Source organism: Boleophthalmus pectinirostris, unplaced genomic scaffold (genome assembly GCF_026225935.1).
Source record: "Boleophthalmus pectinirostris isolate CB_2022bp ecotype Guang Dong unplaced genomic scaffold, ASM2622593v1 HiC_scaffold_1, whole genome shotgun sequence".
NCBI lineage: Eukaryota > Metazoa > Chordata > Actinopteri > Gobiiformes > Gobiidae > Boleophthalmus > Boleophthalmus pectinirostris.
In genome coordinates, this window is record NW_026570970.1 from 7,441,511 (window position 1) to 7,462,987 (window position 21,477).

At 41.8% G+C, this 21,477-nt stretch overlaps 1 protein-coding gene across 1 annotated transcript; it reads left to right on the plus strand.

Annotated features, from left to right (window-relative positions):
• The first annotated feature begins 1,647 nt into the window (after positions 1-1,647).
• On the plus strand, positions 1,648-16,151 carry LOC110158771 (arginine and glutamate-rich protein 1-B). The gene is made up of 4 exons (XM_020923290.2): positions 1,648-2,203; positions 5,010-5,235; positions 7,784-7,867; positions 14,930-16,151. Exons 1-4 carry the CDS (start codon positions 1,872-1,874, stop codon positions 15,092-15,094), a joined length of 807 nt encoding a protein of 268 aa, XP_020778949.1. The 5' UTR covers positions 1,648-1,871; the 3' UTR covers positions 15,095-16,151.
• The last annotated feature ends 5,326 nt before the right edge of the window (positions 16,152-21,477 follow it).

Consider the following 21,477-nt stretch of genomic DNA (forward strand, 5'->3'; position numbering starts at 1 on the left):
TTAAATTTATCACAACATTTAGGCTATAGTTTGATCAGAAATGTAATTATTGTCTTACGTCTGCACAGTTGTATACTATTAATGACGAAATAGCAATAATAAAGTTGATTGGTATCTTTGTAGTCCTATGCCTATCGTTACACAGAGCCTATTCAAATAAATTTTAAATTATAACCTTTTACACTGATTACAATTTGTGGTTTTCTTATTTTAAAATGTAGGGTAAAACTTCTAAATTGATGATTCAAAATTCATGAGAAATATTCAAAAAGATAATTCACAAATGCAAATGGGGGCACATGAAAAAATGTCGAGGCTTAAACACCAATCCAAAAAACTCTTTAACAAACATAACTAGGTTCCCCCACCTCTTCCTCTTCCTACTTGTACTGTTTTTATTTCCACAGTTGTCATTGTTCTCAACACTGAGCTTATCCCTCTAATAAACTGTTAAGAACCTTTACAAAACTGTACACAATTAGACATTTATATTTACTGACGCTGAAACCTCACACTCTTACTCGTACATACACACACACACACACACACACGCACACACTTTACACCAGGAGTCTCCAACCTGTAGCTCGGGAGATACCAGTAGCTCTCCACCTCCTTCCTAGTAGCTCGCCAAATGAGTTCTGAATTATACATACTGTGCTGAATAAGTAAAATTGAATTAATTACCTTTGTAAATGTATGATTTTGATGCCTAACTTTGTGCATAATTGTTTTATAGAGATCTAACCTGTTCCCCATCTAAGGATTATCATGGCTGTTATATGTGCAAAAATTTCTGCAACTGCTAAAATGTGTAGCTCTCTAGAATTTTTGTTTTGTAGAGGTAGCTCACTGAAAGAAAAAGGTTGGAGACCCCTGGGTTACTTGTCTTGCTGTGGCGGTGTATGCATTTGTATTGTATTGTACTTGTTCTGTTGTTCTGTCTAATGTCTGTGTGCATGTTGTGTGTTGCAAATGAAATGAAATTAAAAAAAAAGAAAAAAGAATACTCCTAGTTTGTAACTGTAATGCTATTTGAGAGGGGCAAATGAGCTGTTGTAGTTCCAACTAAGTACATTCATTCTGGTCAGATTGTGTTGAAATGAAACAAACTCAGATTAAAGTCTAAAAGAGCCTCAGACACAGAGCAGCACCTACAGTTAGCACTACACCCCCGAGGAAGTGATACAAAGTTGAACTTTATTATAATGCAAAAAAAAAAAAAAAAAAAAAAAGTTAAAATATTATCGTTTTAATTTAGCAATAAAACAACAACAACAACAACAACAATAATAATAATAATAATAATAATAATAATAATATAATAATATTGTTACTGTTGTGTTTGTTTCATTATTATTATTATTTTATTATTATATTATTATTATTAATTATTATTATTAGTAGTAGTAGTAGTAGTAGTAGCATATTTTATTACATTTTTTGCTAAATTAAAACTCTATTTCAACTTTTTTTTTTTTTTTTGCATTATAATAAAGTGAAATTGCGGGGTATCATAAGACTTGGTGCAGAAGCAGACTGTAAATAAAATATTGATACTTTGCTTTTTTTTTTAATTAAAGAAAATAAAATTCCGAAATAAAAAAATTCCGAAGACTGACGGAAAATCCCGAAGCTCGTGGTGCATGCTGGGAAATTACAACCGTCGACTGTCCGCCATCTTTCTTCTCACCGAAGCTAGGAGGGCAAAATAACAAGCACATTTTAATGATTCTCTTAACAGAATAAAGTTATTTGCTTAGTAAACTGGCCCGATTGAATTCACGGCAGCTGTAGACAAGGATCAGCGGGTTATCTCGGTCGTGAGCCGCTCAGAGTCTTGTGAACAGCGGCGCCCGGAGCCCGTCAACATGGGCCGCTCGCGAAGCCGCAGCACGTCCCGGTCCAAACCCTCCAAGAGCAGCAAACACAGCAAGAAGCGCAGCCGATCACGGTCCAGATCCAGGGACCGGGAGCGCTCCAAGAAGAGGTCCAAGTCCCGGGAGTCGAAGAGGAACCGCCGCCGGGAATCGCGCTCCCGATCCCGCTCCAACACCGCCTCGTCCCGCAGAGAGAGAGCCGCCTCACCGCCCGAGCGCATCGACATCTTCGGCCGGACCCTGAGCAAGAGGAACGCCCTGGACGAGAAGCAGAAGAAGGAGGAAGAGGAGAGGAAGGCGGAGATGGAGCGACAGAGGAAAATGTGAGCGCTTTTCTGTTGTTTTTGCAGGAACTTGTCGCAGCCTTCATGCTATGCTAGTTAGCCTGAGTTTTAGCATCCGTTCCCATTGGGTTTGCTGTGCGCAGGCTAATGCTAAGCTAAGACCGTGCTAATGTTAGCTCTGGACAGGCCCGGCTCTAGAGGAGAACTGTCACTCATCATGTTTCACCAGTGCGCAGAGTTCAGACTAAGGCCATTGTGATTATGTGGTGCCATATTTGATTTGCCAACTTATTACTAAATATTCTTGCATTTCTCATGTTACTGATGATGCATGATTGCGTGACTCATGTAAATGATCAAACCGTAACATGATCTGTTGTGCACGTCAATGCACATTTAAGCCAACAATACAACTCTTAATGTCAGTGCTTCAGTTTTATTATTTTAAATATAGTTTTTCTAACAGTGATGTGGTTATTTTTAAGGTGTGTAAGACTTTAAATAGTCTCCACTAAACAACTGCATCAAAACTGTGTAAATTGTGCTGACTTTGGCACTTTTGGACATTAGTGCTGCTCTGGCCTCACACTGAGGCACTTTGGAAAAGGAAGAGCTGCTCCTTGAGCAGGAGAAAACACAGCAGGAGTCTGTGATAAGGCCTGAGATGTAAAACTTGATAAGGTCAATAATTTAATAATAGACCCATCACTACACATTATAATTTGACTTTTTGAAACAAGCCAGAGGCTTGTAAAAGGTGAAATGACACATGTAAAAGGTATAATTTCATTAGTGTGGTATTGGTAGACTTTCTCTCAAACTACTGGCTGATTTATGACAAAAGGCAGAGCAGCTGTAGCGTCAGTGAAACGCTGTAGGACGAGCTGAGGTCAACAGCCTGTCACTCCGGGCTCCTGGAACACTTAAAGTCCAGCCCTGAGCCTGCAGCTCTGACCCTGCTCTGGTGTGATGAGGTCTGTCAAATGGGCATTGCTCTTTGTGAACTTTGTGTTTTAGCCTGAGGCTGTACACACCTGAGAACAGGACTGTCCCACACCTGCTGTGCCCAGCGCTGCTCTCCTCAGCGCTAATAGCCACAGGGCCACTCAGCGTCACATAGAGATGCTAATGTGGAGCCACTGGGACCGTGCAGATAAGGACAGGCCAGGCTCTGGTTTCTCAGAGTTGAGCTGACCCAGTGAAATTAGATCTGAGGAGGCAGCCCGTGTTGTGACACAAGCAACCCTCCTGGCCTCCAACGGCTTCCTGTTTGGAGTCACTCTGGACAATACCAGTTTAATAAAAGGAAAGGAACTGTTGTGCTGGCCGTCGGCTTGGATTATCTCAGCTCTATTTAAAGAAACACAATGACAACACTATGAGAAGATTGTTGACAAACAATGTAATACCCAAAAAGACAATAGCCTTTATTTTGGATGCATTTAAAATGTCCCTCTAAATTATGCATTCACTTAAACCCAAGAAATTATACCGAAAATATCAGATAAAAAGATCAAGCCCAAATAATTCATATCAATACGTTTTGATTCATTGCAACTTTTCTAACAAATATTGCATCTGTCTGTGTCTCTGTCACGTCCATTTGGGAAAACACTGCTGAATGAGGAACTGCTGAACTATAAAAAGAATAGCATGCATGTTTGGTCCATTTGCATCTTACACGGTTGTAGGCAGCCTTTTGTACCTTCAGACCTGCTGCAGTGTGAAGCCATCTGTAACATTAGATCTGTCCCCTAATGAAAACTAAACAAAATGTCATGCACAAATGTCTAAACCATAAAGGGCTCTTTATTGCTGACTGTAAGTGTTGGAGTAATGGCACTGCCCTGGCCCTCAGCGTTGGGGCCCTGTGGCTGCACGCGCTCAGGGCCCCATGGAAATGGCCCCAGAGCAGAACATGAGCAGCAGCAGTGGTCTGTGGAAAACTGCTCTAGCCATAATAACAAGTGCAGCACAGCGCCTCATGTGGCTTTATTAACTGGAAGAGTGCACCAGCAAACCAGGCTGTTTGTCCTGTCAGCCACATTTCTCACTTTGAGTGGTCAGAGTCTAATAAAAATGTGCTCTGCTCCTGCCGTGAGGTTTTCAGTGTCTCGAGGCGCAGTTACAGTGTTGATATTATGTGAGTGGGGAGCTTTGACGCTGATATCCTCTGGTTTGGGGAATGCAGTCAACCCACTGTCAAAATATTCAAAATAATGGTGCATCACAAACGGCAACAGAAGTATTAATCGACAGTGGGTGACCTGGTAAAATGTCATTATATCCAAAAGGACGGTGGCTCAAGTCCTATTCAGATTGTGTCCTTGAGCAAGACACTTAACGCTCCTGGTTCATGTGACTTTCATGATTGAACAGAATGCATTCATAGTTGGGGCAGCGCCCATATCATATTGTTCATGGAAACACCCAGAGACACATGAAACACTCACTGTGGAGGCTGAGGCTAAAAACGGCAATAACGACTGAAAAGGGTTCAGGTTAGGGTTAGGGTGATAATGAGTGAAAGCACAGCTATGATTTAAATATCCTTAAACAAGTGTGGACAAACACCATCGCTGAGTATCTGATCTAGCATCAATTACATTGTAAACATACAGTAATTATATCGTTAACACATTTTTTTTAAATATATACTGCTTGGTTTCAAATGCAAAAGCAGTAGAACTAAATACCAATTGGGGGGGTGTCTATTTTTGTCAATTTTCCTATTGGTTATTTCTTACAAATCACATTCTATAATCTGGAGTCGTGGCTGGTGTTCATCTAGAAGTGTTCATCTGACCCATTCTGACCTGCCCCTTTTTTATGGTTTTCTGTGCAGTCGGCAGCAGGAGATCGAGGAGAAGCTGATTGAGGAGGAGACGGCGCGGCGTGTGGAGGAGCTGGTGGCCAAACGTGTGGAGGAGGAGCTGGAGAAACGCAAAGACGAGATCGAGCGCGAGGTTCTGCGGCGCGTGGAGGAGGCCAAGCGCATCATGGAGCGGCAGCTGCTGGAGGAGCTGGAGAGGCAGAGGCAGGCCGAGCTGGCCGCGCAGAAGGCCAGAGAGGTAACGCTCGGTCGTTGGGAATGGAGCCCCTCACTGCCCCATGTGCTCCCCCCTTATGCCCTGGGCTCGCACAGGGACCCCAGTACCCCTCATGGTCCACCAACAAATCTGATCTCACTGTTTATTCAAAGCAATGAGTTCTGTGCACAAGAACATCTGGCTAGTTCCTGTTCACCAAACTGCTTGGTACCCAGTTTTCAGTCCTGTTGAAATTCTCAAAGTCATTATATCCCTAGTATAGTTTATAGTTTTTATTATAGTTTAATGTTTAATCTCTTTAGTTATCTATGAATTTGGAAAAGAATCCCACTATAGACGTACCACACGACTGCAAACAGGGCTTCCCACATGTTTGGTGACATTCCTGTGCAAAGAGCTTTTTAGAACATTTGAGTCAATATTAGCCTTTATCCAACTAACTTTAACTTTACTTTAATCTGCACATTTACTAGAGAAGGTAGTAAACTGGATTAGAAACTGCAGTAACCCACGGCGCCCTAGTCTTGTCTTCCTGTGGACTCTTGTAGGCTCCCCCTTGTCCCACGCTTCTGTTGGCATTACACTTCTTAGTTGTAGTGAGTGAGAGGGCGAGCCAAAGCCCAGTGACCCGACTTACCCCTCCTGCTACATCCTCATCTACCCACATTTAAAATAAATTAATTAAAGTTAGAAAGTCGTCAATCTGTTAAAACACAGTACTAAATTAGAAAATAAATCCATACACAGGGTTATTTGTCCAAAGACCTATTTTAAACTTCTTTAAAACTCTTTCTTTCTGTGCTCTTCAGTCTGAAAAGTACATTTTTGATAAGTCCAGTTTGCCTTTTTATCCCCTCCCCCCTCTCACTTTGAAATGCATGTTCAAATGTTTTCTTAGCTGCAGTGGGACTCATAGTAATCCACATCCTGTTTCCAACTGTCTTTGGTCTTTTATCTGTCCAAGTATTTTTTACACTTTAATTTGAAAACATTTTGGAAGCCAATCAAATGTACTGTGTTGTGTTCTCATGCCTTGTTCTCCTATAGGGTGCTGCTAAGTTCTGATACTGTTTTAAATCTGTGTAAACATGTTGTTTTGACTCTGGACACACGACTTATGTCCCTCCTAACTAGCGTTGAGCGAGCAGACGGCAGCGTGTCCTGTACTGTAAGTGCGCCGTGGTGCGTCCTCCCCACACACACAGACACTGCACTCAGACTTACACAGACTATTAATATTACACAGCCACCGCTCTGACCGCTGCTCGCTCCAGCTGTGACGCGCTCATGTCTGCTCAGGCCCATCGCGTCCTGAACCCTCGCCAAAGGTGCCCCTCTGCTTCTTGTCCATAGAAACTCCTGTGAGAGCCACGGTAGCTTTCAGATACAACTCTCTCGTTTGCACTCAGGAGTAGAAAAGGAGCTGAGTAACAGTTGCTGAAGTGTGTTCAGCGTTTTTGGCCCCCCACTCTTCAGGTACAGCTCCTCACCAGTGGGGTTCCACAGGGCTTTATTTTGGGTCCTCGCCTGTTTTCTTTATATGTTTCTACTTTGTTTAAATTGACCTTCTATTCAGTCCAGTCAGTGGATGAAACACTCATGCATATTTCAAAGTGTGGCCTTTGTACACCTCGCCTTTGAATGTAGGTAACAAAAGAAACACTCACATGCTACTTAACTTATCTGAGAAGTAGAAATATACCCAAACATCCTGAGTAGCATTTTAAAACTCCCCAACTTTCTTTGTAAACTGTTTCCCTCTTCAGACCCAGCCCTTTGAGTCAGTTCTGCAGAAGGACACCTTTGTGCAGAGTGGAGGATGGTTTAGCCTTGAATTCAGACTGAGAGTTAAACTCTGTGGGCTGAGCTGGTGTGGCTGAGCGTGGTACTGAGTACCCTGAGTGCCCGATAAATACAGAGGAATGCTGAGGGCACGGTTTGGCCCATACCTACATCTACCTCCTCCGCACCCACCCACCAGGAGCGCTTCTGTCAGCAGGGGGCGCACTCCGGACCAGACAGTAAATACAACCGTTTAACGCTGACTCTTTCATCAGTTGTGTAGGTACACAGGCAAAGCGTAAAAGGAAAAGCGTAGGTATACGTGCATTGGTGAGCCAAAACTATTCCCTACTTTATTTATTTGTAACTTTCTCTGCTTTTTATTAATGATGTTACCTTTAGAGTGTACTGTCTGTCATTTTTAAATGTCTTATGAGTGTGATGAGTGGGGTCCTCCTCTTAGAATGCAGTGCAAAGCAATGTGGCCTAGGTTTGATTTTTTTTGTTTGTTTTAAATAATTTCAGAGCAGCACTAGAGGGAGGGCTTAAAACATGAACAGGGCTCAATTCTCCCCTGCAGTTTTGTATTTAAAAGCATTTGGGATGAGTGGAGAGTGGCACGTGTGTGTGAGACTGGAGCAGCTTCTGTGTGGAGTGAGTGCCGTTTGCCTGTAAACCAGTGAAGGCTGTGAAACCGGAGTGTGTGGGTCCAATAGAGGTTTGTGTGTGAATGCGAGCATACCTGAGCCCGTTCGTGCGCTAACGTGGCACCGTGTCTCCCGTCTAGGAGGAAGAAAAATCCAAGCGGGAGGAGTTGGAAAAAATCCTGGAAGAGAATAACCGCAAGATCGCAGAAGCTCAGGCCAAACTGGTACGTTCCCCACACACACACACACGCTACACTACACAACACGACCCGGGCCGATCCCTCGCTCCGTGCCCCCTTCTCTGGGCACTCGCCTCTTCACTACTGTCAATTTTACCGCCCGCAATTTATAGCACTGCTCATTTTGAACCACCAGGCCATCATTAATCCCCATGTAACCAAATACACAAATATCAGCCTGTCAGAATCCAAAGACGAAGTAGGTTTACATAACATTAAAGCAGGAAAAGGCCATTTATAACTGTTATATTTTTATATTAAGAGCGCAGAACACATAAAACCCAATCGTTCAGGGTTTTCTTTTGAAATAACCTTTTTTTTTCCCATTCCTCTGAAGCAAACCCAACTTGGAGAACATGTATAGCTTACTTTACTGTCACTTATTCGTGTAATATATTATAGGGAACAAAAACTACTTCGCGTAAGAGGCCTTTTCCATAAAATTTTAGGGGTACTTCTAGGGCAGCTCGATTATGGAAAAAATCATTATCACGATTGTTTTGGTCAATATTGAAATCACGGCTATTCAAATGATTATTTTTTAGTTACACGATGCGTTTATTCAGCATTTCTCTCTCTTAAAAACATTTTGTTATTGATAATTTACGCAAAACTTTCAAATAGAAAGGCTATAAATATGAATCTTAGAGCAGTTTTGTGATTTATAAAACATAAAATGAAGAAAATATACTTTGAACATGAAATAAGGCATATAAAAACATAAATATATCCAAAATAAACTATATATCCAGCTGTTCTACAATCTCTATACTTAAAAAATTTAATAAATATCCTTTATTTATAATTTATATAAAAAAAATCCCAAAATAAATGTTGATACGCTTTAATTGTTTGACACACAAATCGAAATCCTGATCAAAATTTGATTAATTGGACAGTTATAGGTACTTCATCTTAATGTTTTCAACACTTTTAAGTTTGGATTTTCAACAAATTCTCCCCTTTAAAAAAAAAAAAAAGGGTTCTTCGAAATAGTTCTGAGACATTTGGATTTAAAATTTGACCTCCCCTAGAGCAAAAAAAAAACAACAACAAAAAAAACACTCTAAACCTTCTAATGTTATACAACTGCACAGCTCAAAATAAAAGTCCGCTGTGTGCTGTCTGTGTTTTATTGTCTCCAAATCGGGAAGTAAGACTGGTGCACTGTTTGCATACTAGTAGTTGTTTGCATTACTATGACTGCAAACTCTGAACACGGTGCTTGTAAAAAGTGCTCGTAAACTTGGCTCGTGATTATGATCCTTGGAATGCGTTGGGAAAGTGAGGAATAAGTGTGGACCTGCAAACAGTCATATGTACTAGGGATGGGCATTCGATGAAATTTTCTTAATCGATCGTTGGAAGAATTAACGATCGATTATCGATTAATCATTAACGTTTTTATATTAAAATTATCATCATTATTATTACTATCTGCACTACTAATCTGCATAAATAAATTCAACTTTACGACATATAAACCGTAACGACTCTAGAGCCACATCAATCCATTTGACATTATAATGTGTTTAATTCAGTTTTGCGCAACTCTCACAAAACTTAAAACCGCATCGCTAATTTGCATAAACTCAGTGAAGATAAAACTACAGCTCTTGTGTCGCTGATGCTGTCAATTTCTGTCGGATTAAAAGACATGACTCAGGTGAATACAGGTTAGTGTGACCAGATTTGCGTTTGTCAAAACCAGGACACCGTACGGGGGGAGGGAGGTGGGGACTCGTCATCGACATTGCGCGACTCTCACCTGGTAAAACTTTCCCACTGGACACTGAAACATATGTGCTGCTTTGTTCACTGTGCACATGGACTCACACTTGTCCCGAACGCAACGGAAAGCGTGGAATTTCTTGTACAAATCATCGTTAAATACATATTTGTGCTTCGGGACGTTGCAGACTCACCGAATGTTTCTGTTTGTGTCTCGCTCCTTCTGAGAGCAGAGACACACATGTACAGACCCCTGTTTGGTCACGCTACGCACAGCAACCTACATTCGGTTTGTCGATTAAAATTAACGTAATCGATGAAATTCTTAATGATCAATTATCGATTAATCATGCCCATCCCTAATATGTACTAGTTTTGTTTTTCACAAAATTAGAAAACAGAAGTTATATTTTAAAGGAATCCATGTATCATTCATTCATTTGTTTTTGAAAATAAAACCAAAAGTAAGAAAACGAAAAAAAAACAACTATTTTCTTCATTATTTGTCTCCAAAACCAAAATGAAGAAACGGATAACGACTCATTTTTTTTTTTCAGTTTTTGATTTTGTGTTTCAATTAATAATGGAAAAAACCGATAACGGCCGTTTCCCGATTCCATGACTTAAACTGTGATGCTGGACTTTTGCGCTGCATATGGACTGAACCAGGACTGAGTGTTGGGACAGGCCCAGAGGTGCACCTGTGGAGACTGTCGGGTGACTGCAGGTGAAAGGACCGGCGCTCCGCAGGACTCAGTGGTCACCCGATCGCATTTTATGGACACTGCTCCATAGGCTCAGGGTTCCGTCTCTCCTCCTCTCTCTCTCTCTCTCAAGTCCAAGATTAGTCCAAGACTAGTCCAAGATTAGACCTGGTTTAGACCTGCTGTAGTCCTTCTATAGTCCTGGTTTAGTTCTGGTTTAGACCTGGTTTAGACCTGGCCTAGTCTTGGTGTAGTCTTGGTGTAGTCCTGGTGTAGTCCTGGTGTAGTCCTGGTGTAGACCTGGTTTAGTCCTGGCTTAGTCCTGGTTTAGACCTGGCTTAGTCCTGGTTTAGACCTGGCTTAGACCTGGCTTAGACCTGGCTTAGACCTGGCTTAGACCTGGCTTAGACCTGGTTTAGACCTGGTTTAGCCCTGGTTTAGACTTGCTGTAGTCCTGGTTTAGTCCTGGTTCAGTCCGTATGCGGCGTAAAAGTCCGGGTTTGCAGTTTAAATCACGGAAACGGGAAACAGCCGTTATCTGTTTTTTCCAAAAACTGAAAAAAACAAATCATTTTCAGTTTTTTCATTTTGGCTTTGGAGACAAATAATGAATAAAATTGTTAGTTTTTCATTTTCTTAATTTTGATTTTATTTTGAAAAACGAATGAACTAATGATACACGGATTAGGCCGAAATTACACCATTTCTGATCTGTTATAATGTCATTTCCTCATCTCAAACAGACCTGGAGTTGTGTTTTGTTTCCTTCACATGTTTAAAACACAAACCCTGCAGATTTAGACTGAGTTTTTCTCTCAAACAGAAACTCTGCTCCACTTTGTGATGTACAGGAAGCTCCACTGTGATTAAAACTCCACTCACTAGAATCATTCGGATAATTTCAGCCCTGGAATTGCCAATCTCTGCTGGGCAAAATTTTACCGTTAACATTTTGAGCTTTGGAGATGCAGACAGACTAATAATAGAGAGTTAACCAAACATGTGTGAATGAAACAAAACACAACTCCAGGTCTGTTTGCGATGAGGAAACAACTCTAAAACATAAATCAGAAAAAATAGCACAATATGGGCTCTTTTTTAAAAACCCCGTGGCTAGTGTAAAGTGATCCTGATTAGCCACTGGAACCCAAACAGGCCCCGAACACAGGCAGATGAGTCAGGCCTCCACATCTGCTCCATCTGCTCTTCCTGCGATAAACCCGTCCACAACAAGACCCAATAAGATCAAGTCCTCTGGCCCCGGTCCCCGAGCTGAGTGGATGTGAGGTGATAGTTATCGGAGCATGTTCTGCCATGGCTAACCACGTCCCTCTCTCTGCTCCGAGGGGCCAAGTCTGACTCATTTGTAAAGTGGTGTTTATTTGATTCATTCCCCGTGTAGACAAACTTGGGCTTAAGCGCTAATAGAAAACAAAGTTGCCACAGATTGAGAGGACGAGCCAGTTTTTGTAGGAGCTGGCTTCAGGAGAACTCCGGTTTGTCCCGGTTTGACCTCACGACGGCGCGGCCAGGTTTACGAAAAGTTTGATTTTATTGTAAACATTATAAGGCTACTGTTACTGCGTTTATAAATGGGGAATTTCAAAATGTGGTAAATTGCATAACCAGTATAATCTTAAACGTGCTGTACCTGATTTTTAGTCTTAAAAATGTGAAAAACAGAACTAGTTCACTCTGGTTTGCAGTGGACCAAAGTTATTCCTCTTTCTTAAAGCGTTTCGGGGGTACTAACTATTCACCTCTGAGTTTATAAGCACTTTTCATTTAAGCAAAGATACTTGTAATTCGATATATTGTGATGGTCCATGAGAACTTTGACAATATGATATCACGATATTTCAGTTATTGTTGCATCCCTAGAAATAATGCTTAGCACACTTAGACGGGCGATGTCCAAAAGCTTTTTTATTTTTAAATAACGTCTCGGCAAAAAAAAAAAAAAAAAGCCTTCGCCGGATATTTTTGTGTTATGCATTTTTTCACTTTTGTCCCTCTTGAAAAGGAGATGCTGCGTCTCACGGGGTTTTCCATGAATAAATTCAAATTCAAGTACTTAATAATTAAATGGTGACTTAAAACCATCACAACAATGGACAGGAAACAAATGTACCCTATTTTCCGGGCTATTAGGCGCTCTGGATTATAAGACGCACTGTCATTAAATGGTCTATTTTCAAACTTTTTTCACAAATAAACCGCACCGGACTTTAAACGAAACACAACAGTTGGATGGGTCAGTGGGACTTTGTTTGTTCGTTCACGGTGACTCTGGGTTTTGTTCAGTTGTGGCGTGTAGGGAGGGTGCTGTCTGGGACCAACGGATTGTCGGCGTGTTCGCAGTGACTCGGTTGTTCAGTTGTGTCTAGAAGTAGCACATTGCACTCGCTTTTTTGGTTCGTTCCTCCGTTCTGGTCCTCGTCGGCGTGGTTGGTGCGACTTTGTAGTTTACTGAGGTCGTGCTGGGACACCCGAGTGGATTCGTGTATGGGGCGCTCTGGATTGTGGTGCGCGGTCGTTTTTTGATGGGGTTGGAGGCTTAAGAGCGCAGAAAATACAGTAGTAGGGTTGGGTGGTAAATTTTGTTATCATTAAACCCTCTCAGGATTTTACCGGGACATACAGTATTACTGTATTACCAAAATGTTTTAGTACAACTTAAAGGTTGTATAGAGGATTTTCCAAGGAACGAGAAATCCAGCGACTGTTTGTCCTTTTTCAAATGTTGTGCATGCGTGAAACCACCCCCCCTCCCCTACAGCTCCCTACGTAGAAACGCCTTCTCCCGCCTCCTCACTACGCCAGAAACAGGTTTGTTTACAGCCGGTGAGCTGCACATGACTTGTAAACAACTAACTACAGTGTTGGTTAGGCAAGGCGGAGAAGTGAGGAGCGGGGGGAGCGGGTGTGCGGACATTTCGTTCGCGGACGAGAAGTGAGGAGCAGGGAGAAGAGCGGAGCAGGGAGAGAGGAGAGAGGAGAGAGGAGAGGGGAGCGGTGCGGTGCGCGGAGATTCCGTGCCCGTAGAAGTGAGGAGAAGGGAGAAGAGCGGAACGGGCAGCGGGGAGAGGAGTAGGAAAGGGGAGCAGAGAAGGTTGCGCGGAGATTCAGTGCGAATGAACTAGCTACAACACGCAGCAGCAAGCGGACTCTTTCTTTGCCTTGAAAATTACGTTTTCAGACATAGGATATCGCTTTCGTGTCCTGAAAAACGTTTGACTAGCTCTTGGAAATAAAGTATGTTTTCATAATAAGCAGAAGTTGACCTGTCCAGGAGTAATTTGGCGACCAGTGCGTCAGTCTTTAGACCCTGCGTCTGCTTCAGTCGCGCCATCGCTGGAATGAATCTACAAGAATCACCTTAGTTTGGCTTCGCTGCTTTTCCCCTTGTCTTCTTCTTTCAGCGACCTCAAAAACGGACTTTCTTTTGCGGCGAACTGCTCCTGGATTCTTGTCGCCATTGCAACAAACTTTGTGCTAACTGCGAGGAAGATATAGGTCAAAAAAAGCCGCTAAGAACTGTTGCGTTGGTGGAGTAAACAGCGTCTGTGCGTCTTGCGTCTGTGGACTGCGTGACAGTCGTACGTAAACCACGTACCGGCGGCGCGCAGGCAGGTCAGTTACGCTAGAAACGCTAGAAACAGATAACGAGGCAATGTCGTTATCTATTGGCAAATGTTTAGCTGGCCCCACCACGTCCAGAGTTGATGAATTTTTATTCTCTTTTTTTTGGTCATCATAATTACAAGGCTACTGCACCTCTATAATGCTATCATTGACAACTTGAAACAAAAAAAACAAAAAAAAAATCCTCCATACAACCTTTAAAGCTACACAGTCTGTATGAACTGCAGACGTATAATCTCTGAAAAGTTTCACACGGACCATCTCCAACGCGATAGAAACACAGAACAGACTCACTATCAGCTGCTCATCCTCTGTCACAGAAAGAACACTTGCTGTACTTTTCGGACTATTAGACACGCTCTTAAGCCTTTAACCGCATCAAAAAACGACTGCGCGCGCCACAATCCAGAGCGCCCTATACACGAATCCACTCGGGTGTCCCAGCACGACTTCAGTAAACTACAAAGCCGCACCACCCGCAGCGCACACAAACACACACGGAGCAGAGAGACCGCTCAGTGAAAAACACCCACAGCTACACTCATCACTCCACGCCGACGAGGAACGGAACGGAGGAACGAACCGAAAAAGCGGGAGCAATGTGCCACTTCTAGACACAACTGAACAACTGAGTCACTGCGAACGCGCTGACAATCCAGCGCTGCCAAACAGCACCCTCCCTACACGCCACAACTGAACAAAACCCAGAGTCACCGTGAACGCCACAAACAAAGTCCCACTGACCCATCCAACTGTTGTTTCCTTTAAAGTTCGGTGCGGTTTATTTGTGAAAAAAGTTCAAAAATAGACCATTTAATGATCTAGTCCAGGTGCTCTTTTTACATGCACATTCTTATGTTCCGACAATGGCAATAAAACCTCTTCTGATCATACATTTTCAAACCAAAAATGTAGTGCGTTACGTGTAATAATTTGTCCTTTTCTCCTGTTTTTTTTTCATCCACAGGCCGAGGACCAATTGCGAATTGTGGAGGAGCAGAGAAAGATCCACGAGGAGCGCATGAAGCTGGAGCAGGACCGGCAACGGCAGCAGAAGGAGGAGCAGAAAATCATCCTGGGCAAAGGCAAGTCCAGGCCCAAGCTCTCCTTCTCGCTCAAAGCCACCGAGTGACCGCTAACCTGCGCCCCAAAAAAAAGTGACGCGTAACCCCCCCTCCTCCCTCCAGCCCTCCTCCAGCTCTCCTCCTCTGTGGACCGCACGCTTCGTTCTTGGAAGTGTTACCGAGTAAAAACGAAAAAGGAAAACAAAAAAAAGGAAAGGCCACCCTTCTCCGCCGACCTCCACATCGCAGCGGTTTTATTTTTCATTTTTTAGGGATGAACTTGTTTTTTTTCCGTGTAGAAAGCTTGTCCGATTTTGAGTCTTAACAAAAGCGAACTGTATGCCTTTTTACATGTCTCTGCAGCCAGCGTGAACTTTAAAAAAAATCGGTCCTTTATTTTTAGGAGATGTAGGACGCGAAAATGTGCATAGGCTTGCTGTCAGTTAGCGGTTTTCATGGTCAGCTTGGGAGTTGGCCCGTGGGTTTCCTGTTTTTCGCTTCTTTTCAAAATAAGAGCTCCTAGATCGGTGACGATATGTTCAAAAGCACACTTCAAATCTCTTCCTTTAACAGTCGCTGCTGCTTTTCTTGGTTTTTAAAAGCGCATTTTTCGTTACGGCACGGCTCCAAAAGTCGACAAAAAAACGCCAACCCAACTCCCAACCTGCCGAACGTATTCGAAAGAGAACGGACTTTCTTTGTATGTCATGCTGTAACTGTCAGAAACCACAAATCTCCTCCTCCTTGTCACAGGGTTTAGATCCTAGAACATGAATGCTAACTATTTTCATTTTTAAGAGGTTCAATTTGGTACAAAAATCAAGTCAAAATACGAAAGTTGTGTTTTTTCTGTCCCTGAAAATTTGATGTAGTAATGGAATATGGCGTCTTCGCTTGGTAAGTGTTGGATGCACAGGTCCAGGTAAGAAGCTTGGGGTCATGAATGGAAGGATGAGCGAATGAAACGAATAGTTGCGTATTTGTGTGTGTGAACGTGTGTGCGCGCGTGCGTGTGTGTAATATATGACCTCAGGCCGGTGTACTGAAACTGTCCTTGTTGTGGGATTTTGTCGTGTAATTTTCCCAAGTTGTCAAGGGACTGAATAAACCCACTGAATGCCTCAACGCTTGTCTAATATTATTCAAATTTACGGTAAAGTTACACAAGTTTTAACATTTTGGATTTCTCTTAAAGCACAAAATTTGGCGAATTGGAGATCAGCTAAATGTTTTCTTAAGCATGTCAAAATTAAGTCCAAATTGTTAGGGGTACAGTAGAACCTGAGCGTTTTTAGAAGCTTACAGATGTGTACTTTATTTCATTCATTCAATAAAAATATTAAGAGTTTTTTGTTTGTTTCGGAATGTTTTCTTTCATTTTCATAAAGCTGGTCACATGATACACTTGAGGTATGACTATATGTGTTGGATAATGTGAATAAAAGTGAACTAATGAATTAACTAGTCTTTTTTTGAGTCAATAATATAGGTTATTTTGATTGATTTAGTGATTTCGGTCACAGGTATATTCTAATATGACATTAATTCACAGTCATATTTAACATCAGGGTCGCCGCGGGGGCTTAAAAGGCCTTAAAATGTCTTAAATTATGTTGTCAAAGTCGTATTTTTTTCCACAAAGGTCTTAAATTTCCCATACCTGTGGAAATGCATGGTACACTTTTTTAAAACGCCGGCACAAAGAGATTCAAAGGTGGATCCATCACGTTGGAGATTATTTGGGAATATAAAGGCTGGGCATTATCATGTTTTTTGGAGTTGCCCCAAATTGAATCAATATTGGGAGAAAATTAAACAAAACATTGATGAAATATTTAAAGTAAAGATTCCTTTGAATTTTGAAACTGTTTTTGGGCAAATGGACAGATGACATCAAAGGAATAAAAAACTATGTGGAACTTTCTGCTGGTTGAAAGCAAGAAAGCAATAACCAAAAAATGGATGAGTGACAAACTACCGAACTTGGAGGACTGGATTAACATTGTTGAAGACATTTCACAAATGGAAAGACTGATGCTCACACAAAGATTGGAATACGACAGGTATGAGGAAAGCTGGAAACCATGGAAAGACTTTATTAACACCCGAACAAAAAAAAAAAAAGTGACAATCCCTGTACACTGCTACTCAAGTGTTCAAATATTTTTTTTTAGTTTTTTTTAATTTTTGTTTTATTTAAACAGAGAATTTAAAGAGAACAAACAAGAATTTTCCAGATGTGGTTGGTACATTCATGTAGTTTTAAAAAGCATGACAATATCAAGTAATCCAAAGTATTCAGATTACGTTACTCACTTGAAGTAATTTAATGGATTCCGTTACAAACTACATTTTGGAGTATGTAATCTGTAATCTGTAGGAGAATACATTTTAAAAGTAACCTTCCCAACACTGGATATAAATAAAGTCGTATCATCAGCAAACATTACTGGGGTAAGATCTTGAGATATATAACATAAGTCGTTTATGTACAATAAAAATAATAAAGGACCTAATATGGAGCCCTGGGGAACTGAGGTATTGTATTGTGGCCTACGTATCGAGGTATGTATCGTATCGACAACTTCTTAATGATTCCCAGCCCTGTTCAGTGAGAATCTACAACGTAAACCGTCATGAAAAAAATGTCTGTTAAACCTTTGCCTCGTGGTGTATTTGGTTTTCCATCAGATCAGACTTTTATTTGCGCTGCCTTTCTTGAATACAAATTGACATGTCGACTCACATTGTCTTTAATAGATTTTAATAGCATTACTGGCACCGGCCGGGCTCTTCGTCGGGGGGGTTTATTGCGCTGCCATCGCCGTGTGTCCTTGAGGTCCATATATCAACGTCCCTTTAAAGACGAAATCCCAGTAAAAACAGAACGCAGCACTAATCATCTGGCATTACCGCGTTTGTTTTGAGCCAAAGAAAGCTGAAATGACAAAAGCAGGCTCTAACAGTGAATTAAAGTCGCATTAGCTTAGACATTCCGCAGTGTTACAATGTTTGGAGTTAATTATTCCACTCTCTTTGCTGTTAAAGTTGATGGGGGATTACACTGTACATTCTCCGAGCTTGTTAAATGCACTTAAACTCTGCTTATTGCAAAACATGGAGGTAACTCAATGTCAGTGAGGATCTGAAGACTTTTTGGCCTGTGTGTGTGTGGACGGTTTTCAGATTCTAAGATGTGACTGTGCCAGACGGGGGGCAAGAACCAGTTTTTCCTAGTAATTATGTTGTACTTTACCATGGAATATTGGAAAGGTAAATTCCCAAATATGGAACCTCATCATTTCTATTACTGTCTAGACCAGGGGTGCTCAATACGTCGATCGCGATCTACCAGTCGATCGCCAAGGTCGTGTGGGTAGATCACCGTGTCTCGTCTCGGACTCGCGTTTGGACTCGGTCTTGTCTCTCACTCGAGGTCTGACACTCAACAAGTGCGATCATATTTCATTACGGCCGCTGCTGTTGGTAATAAACTTGTAGCGGGTGCAGGAGCGTGTGGGGCGTCTCAGTGCAGCCTGTGCGCTCATTTGAAACCCGCAGAGACTCTACGGCGCATCACAAACACACACGCTCCCTATGCACGGCTCGTCTGCGACAGCGTGTGCCCTCGTGTACCAGCGTGCATCACAGGGCAGATTCAACTTCCTAAACATCCTACCTGTCCATCTGCCTCACGTCAGCACGCCGCCCCTCGCCTTTTCACGCTCTCGCTCCTTCCTGCGTACAGCGAACACAAGCCCCTCCCACAGTGCGGCTGATTAGAAGAGCAAGACCAAACGTGAAGCAAAAACCAGTCTAAATTTGTGTTCCAGTGTTGGCACAAAGCAGGTCTACAGCATAGAGTAGATCTACAGAACAGACCTACTGCCACATTTTGTCTAACAAAAGTGCACAAATGCATCTGTGTTTGTCACGATGTGCGTTTGGTTTGGTAAACGTGCAGAGGCTGGTAAATATCACTGCAAAACCAGAAAAGAATGCAACTCCAGTTTGGAACTTTAAAAAAAACGGGTTTAAAAATCTTCCTTCACTTTTTTCACAGTTTTGTGTAAAGTGCCAGAGGAAGTTCTCTTAAAGAAGAGGTTCTCAAACTGTGGGTGAGGGTCCAAAAAAAGGCACGCAGTGTTTCAGTGCAGTTTGCTTGGCTTTGTATTAGGTAGATCATTTTGACTTGGTCATTTTGTAAGTAGCTCACATGCTGAAAAAGTGTGAGCACCCCTGATCTAGACCCAAGACGATGTTATATAGGCTCTATTCACGCTTACGTCACAAAACCGAACATGCGGATGACGACTTCCTTTGGGCTCTGTTGGCAATAGGGTCATTCCACGCCATTTCACCAAATGGCCCACGCACTTCGATCTTAAAAACAAATAGTCCCTTACTATCATGTACCAACCCTGTGAAGTTTTAGTGATTTTCATTTCATTATTATTATTATTATTTCAATCATTACTTTTCAAGTTACGGCTCATTTATTCAGGGGAGTATGTGTCAATTTATGGGCCCAAAATCGCATCATTTTTTCTCGGCCGTTTTCACAGGTCGATATCTCCGTAAGTATCACACACAGAGGCTGAAATTTTGTAGACTTGTGCTCCTCTACTCTGTGTTCAAATAACATCTATCGAAAGCTCGGTATCTCAACTCATTGTCATTTTATATGAACTTAAAAATGAAAAAAAAAAAAAATTGTTCATTTCCATGGCGTACCTTTTTTTAGCCCCCTTTTAAACCTGCTTGTAGGTGTAGGAGACCCTTAAACTTTTTTGAGAATCAAGATTTGTACTAGGACTGTTAAAAGAAATCACCAAATGCTGAAAATTTGAAATAGGTTTTGTGTGAGGGTCCTGTTAAAAACAAGAAAATACAACATGGTCCAATTTTCACATGTAATTTATGGCATGTGGGTAGTGATGAAAAAATTTTGAATATTTTTTCTTTGAAAGACCAGAAAAAGAGCTTTCATATGGTACCAAACATATGTATTTTATGAGGCTCCTTCAATTTTTTATTTTTAAGGGTTTTTAAGGGTCGTCATCTGCATGCTTCCGAATCCAAACATCTTGTGGTAGGCGCGAATAGAGTCTATTACAACAAAAACCTGTAGTTGAACAATATTGATTACAGCATCTGTATGAAATAATATTGGCCTATAGAACGTTATGAGATCATCTGAAACGCAGCAATTGGGAGAACAGGAATATCACTTTTGTGTCTTTGGCATTCAAGCTTGTATGTGATTATTTGGCAGTTATTGCAGTATTTCGGATACAATACATTTACACGCCGGTTACACAATTGAAAAGGAATGAGGATATCTGTTCCTTTTATATAAAAAAGTCATGATTTATTCAGTTACAGGTGGTTTTATTGCTCAAAAATACAGAGAAAAACAAACATTCTGACTGTGAGCGGAATCCGTGTGTCACTGGTTCATTCGTTTTTCAATATAAAACCAAAAATAAGAAAATGAAAAAAACAGGTAACGATTCGTTTTTTCATTTTTTTGATTTTGTGTTTAAATGAAGAATGGAAAAAATGGATAACGGTTGTTTCCTGTTTACGTGATTTCCGTGACCGCGATGCCTGAACCAGGAATGAACCAGACCTGAACCAGGTCTGGGACCAGACCGGGACTGAGACCGGGACCAGACTGGGACCAGACCGAGACTGAGATCAGAACTGAGACCGGGACCAGACCGAGACTGAGACCAGACCAGGACCAAAGCAGGACTGAGACCAAGACCAAACTGGGACCAGACCGAGACTGAGACCAGACCCTGACCAAAGCAGGACTGAGACCAAGACCAAACTGGGACCAGACCGAGACTGAGACCGAGACCAGGCTGGGACCTGACCGGAGACTCAGAGCCCATGGCAAGGCTGGAGCTCGAAGCTGAGGCTCGGAGTCAAAACTCAGAGTCCGCTCTTGTCCCAGACCTGGATCAGTCCTGGTTCAGTCCAGCATTGCAGTCACCGAAGTCACGTAAACGGGAAACAGCCGTTATCCGTTTTTTCATTTTGGTTTTGGAGACAAATAATGAAGAAAACAGTTATTTTTTCTTTTTTTAATTTTTGGTTTTATATTGAAAAACGAATGAACGAGTGATACACAGATTGAGCAGAGTCGCCTCTCCACAGATCTGACCTGTAACTTTGTCTGGTTTGGTCTCCATGAAGATAGAAAGGTTTAATGCCATACTGTGAAACATTCCAGACAAAGGAAAAAGTGGAAAAAGTATTTGATAGACTCTTCACTCGTCTGTCACAGGGTCGACTCTTCATGGATTTCACACAGAAGAATTCCCTCCTGATTTATTATTTAGTTAAAGTAATAACACAATTGAAATAATGATCACATCTTCTAAACAACTGAAAAATCTAAATATTATAGACTGTCTTTTCAATGGGGAAAGGTCCTCTCAAA

Excerpts from the sequence above, each read along its gene's own strand:
- LOC110158771 (XM_020923290.2), top strand. The coding sequence starts at position 1,872 with ATGGGCCGCTCGCGAAGCCGCAGCACGTCCCGGTCCAAACCCTCCAAG. Across the intron at positions 5,236-7,783 it reads CCGCGCAGAAGGCCAGAGAG|GAGGAAGAAAAATCCAAGCG; the intron begins GTAACGCTCGGT and ends TCTCCCGTCTAG. Across the intron at positions 7,868-14,929 it reads CAGAAGCTCAGGCCAAACTG|GCCGAGGACCAATTGCGAAT; the intron begins GTACGTTCCCCA and ends TTTCATCCACAG.